At 38.7% G+C, this 2,134-nt stretch overlaps 1 protein-coding gene across 1 annotated transcript in view; it reads right to left on the minus strand.

The window, feature by feature from the left end:
* ptdss1a (phosphatidylserine synthase 1a) overlaps window positions 1–2,134 on the minus strand; it is a gene marked incomplete at its 3' end in the record, with an annotated part of 10,689 nt that overhangs the window by 6,762 nt on the left and 1,793 nt on the right. The window contains 4 exon segments of the mRNA XM_014008779.1: window positions 159–310; window positions 412–570; window positions 666–790; window positions 1,042–1,086. Coding sequence (XP_013864233.1) covers window positions 159–310; window positions 412–570; window positions 666–790; window positions 1,042–1,086 — 481 coding nt within the window.

Raw genomic sequence — 2,134 nt, forward strand, 5'->3', positions numbered from 1 at the left:
ATTAGCACCTCTAGTAATAAATTTACTGAGAAAAATGGTGACGTGTTCAATGCTTATTTTACCTGCTGTATATAAAATTATTTGTTTTGTTTTAATCAAATGAATAAAGTATTTAAATCTGAAAAATCTGACTCAGATTTATGACTACAGGGTCATACTTGATACTGGCCCAGTGGTACGTCCTCATCTCCAAGAAGCGGCAGACGGTCATGCCGAGCCAGATGCCTCCTCCGTTACACAGCAGAATATCCAGAATCACTTGGTCCCACCAGCACTCGGCGAAGTTTGGCAACAGATGCATGAAGAACAGCTGCAGATACAGAACGTGTTCAAAATGAATAACAAGCTGAAACCCATCATCTCCCAGTTAAAGGAGGCGGTTACATCATCAGCCCTGAGCTGATGGTTTACCTCGGTCAGCTCCCAGGTAATACTGATGGTCCAGCAGAGGCCGTAGCTCCGGATGAGCAGGGCCTTCATGCCCCACCCCCAGAAGTGGCTGAAAGCAAAAATGTCAAAGTGGCTCAGGATTCTCTCCCAGGTGATGACGTGGCAGTTCACAGCGTACTCCTGCAGAGGGGGTGGGGATATTAAAAAAAAAGTCTCGTTAACGACGGCGGGCTACTTCCTCAACGTTGTGAGCCGTCAAACACGTCCTCACCGACCATTATATCTGCCTCTCGTTTGGCGTAACGCAGGTTTGGATCCAACCAGAACATGAGCTGCTTCACCTGCTGCCAGTTCAGGAAGATGATGAAAACCAGGAACAGGAAGTAGAGCACGCTTAGACCTTCAAATAGACAAATAAACAACCTTGAGGAGGTGAAAAGATCAACATAAAAACTAGTTTTTTCACTGCCAAATAGTTATTTATTTCAAACTATTCATTTCTTTAAAAAAAGCACAATTTAATTCTATGTACAATAAAAAGAAAATGAAATGAAATGAAAGGTGGCAGTGAGAAGAAAAAGATCTTCTGATATCTGCCCCTTTTTCCTCAAGTACAAATTCAAACAATAATAATTTTCACCAAATACTCACCAAACACTATTCGCCATATGGCTGGGTGTGGTCTGGTGAACGGACCTAAAATAAATCATATCAGGTCAGTTTGAATGTTTGTTTTTTTCTCTGCTTCACAGTCAAAACACCAGCAGAGGTCATTATAGATTAGCAGGGAAGATAACGTCAGCAGCTAGAGACCGTCTGCTGTCAGACACCTGTAATCAAACAGCTTCCAAGGTCTTTGCTCCTTTCACAACAACTCTCTGCTCTCAATGAGCGATCCTCGTTATTAATTAAACTAAACCGGTTTGAAAAACACCGACGAGGGAGTTAAACAGTTCTCCTTTTCTGTTAATCATCTACCAGAGAAGCCTGGACTAAAATAATACCTGTAGAGTGTTCAAAACAGTTAAAACCCTCGAGAGCCACTATCCTGAACGTCTCTCTGCTTTGACACGGCTGATTTGAGTCAATTAAGGTTATAATAGTTWTGGATTTTTCATTTTAGTTTAGTTTTATTTCTTTGTGATATTTTTTCATTTAATTCAGTTAGTTTTCTTTAGTTTTTACAGTGGATTTTTATTGTAAGCACAATAATGTAAACACATATTTTACAGTATTACTGCATTATTATTCCAATACATTATTGTACAAGGTAGAAACCTAGTGTGAAATGTTTAATATATGTCGCATCTTTAGATGTAATAAGAACATGAACAGATTTGGCTCACTATTTGGCAATAAATTGGACATCTTTGTTTTTTTTCTCATCCTTAATTAACGCATAATAAACACTTCTTAAAGATTCATAAAGTGTTTACAGATGAATTAAAAACTATTTATAAGCCATCTATAAGGGGAGTCTTATTGTAAAGTGGTACCAGTATTTTTATGTTTTGATAAACATATTTGCCAATGCATGGACGACAATTCACTATTTAAATTAGTAAAGAAAGTCCTGGTGAGGAACACTGGCACGCTCTGAAATAGATAAAGTAATTTGGGCAGTATTGTCATTTTGATCACGTTGATTCTACCCCCCAAGGATAGAGGCAGGGATAACCATGTAACAATGTCCTTCTTAAGGTTCACCAGGAGAGGCAGAAGGTTTGCTGTATAAAGATCTTTG

This window comes from Austrofundulus limnaeus, unplaced genomic scaffold (assembly GCF_001266775.1).
Source record: "Austrofundulus limnaeus strain Quisiro unplaced genomic scaffold, Austrofundulus_limnaeus-1.0 Scaffold52, whole genome shotgun sequence".
NCBI lineage: Eukaryota > Metazoa > Chordata > Actinopteri > Cyprinodontiformes > Rivulidae > Austrofundulus > Austrofundulus limnaeus.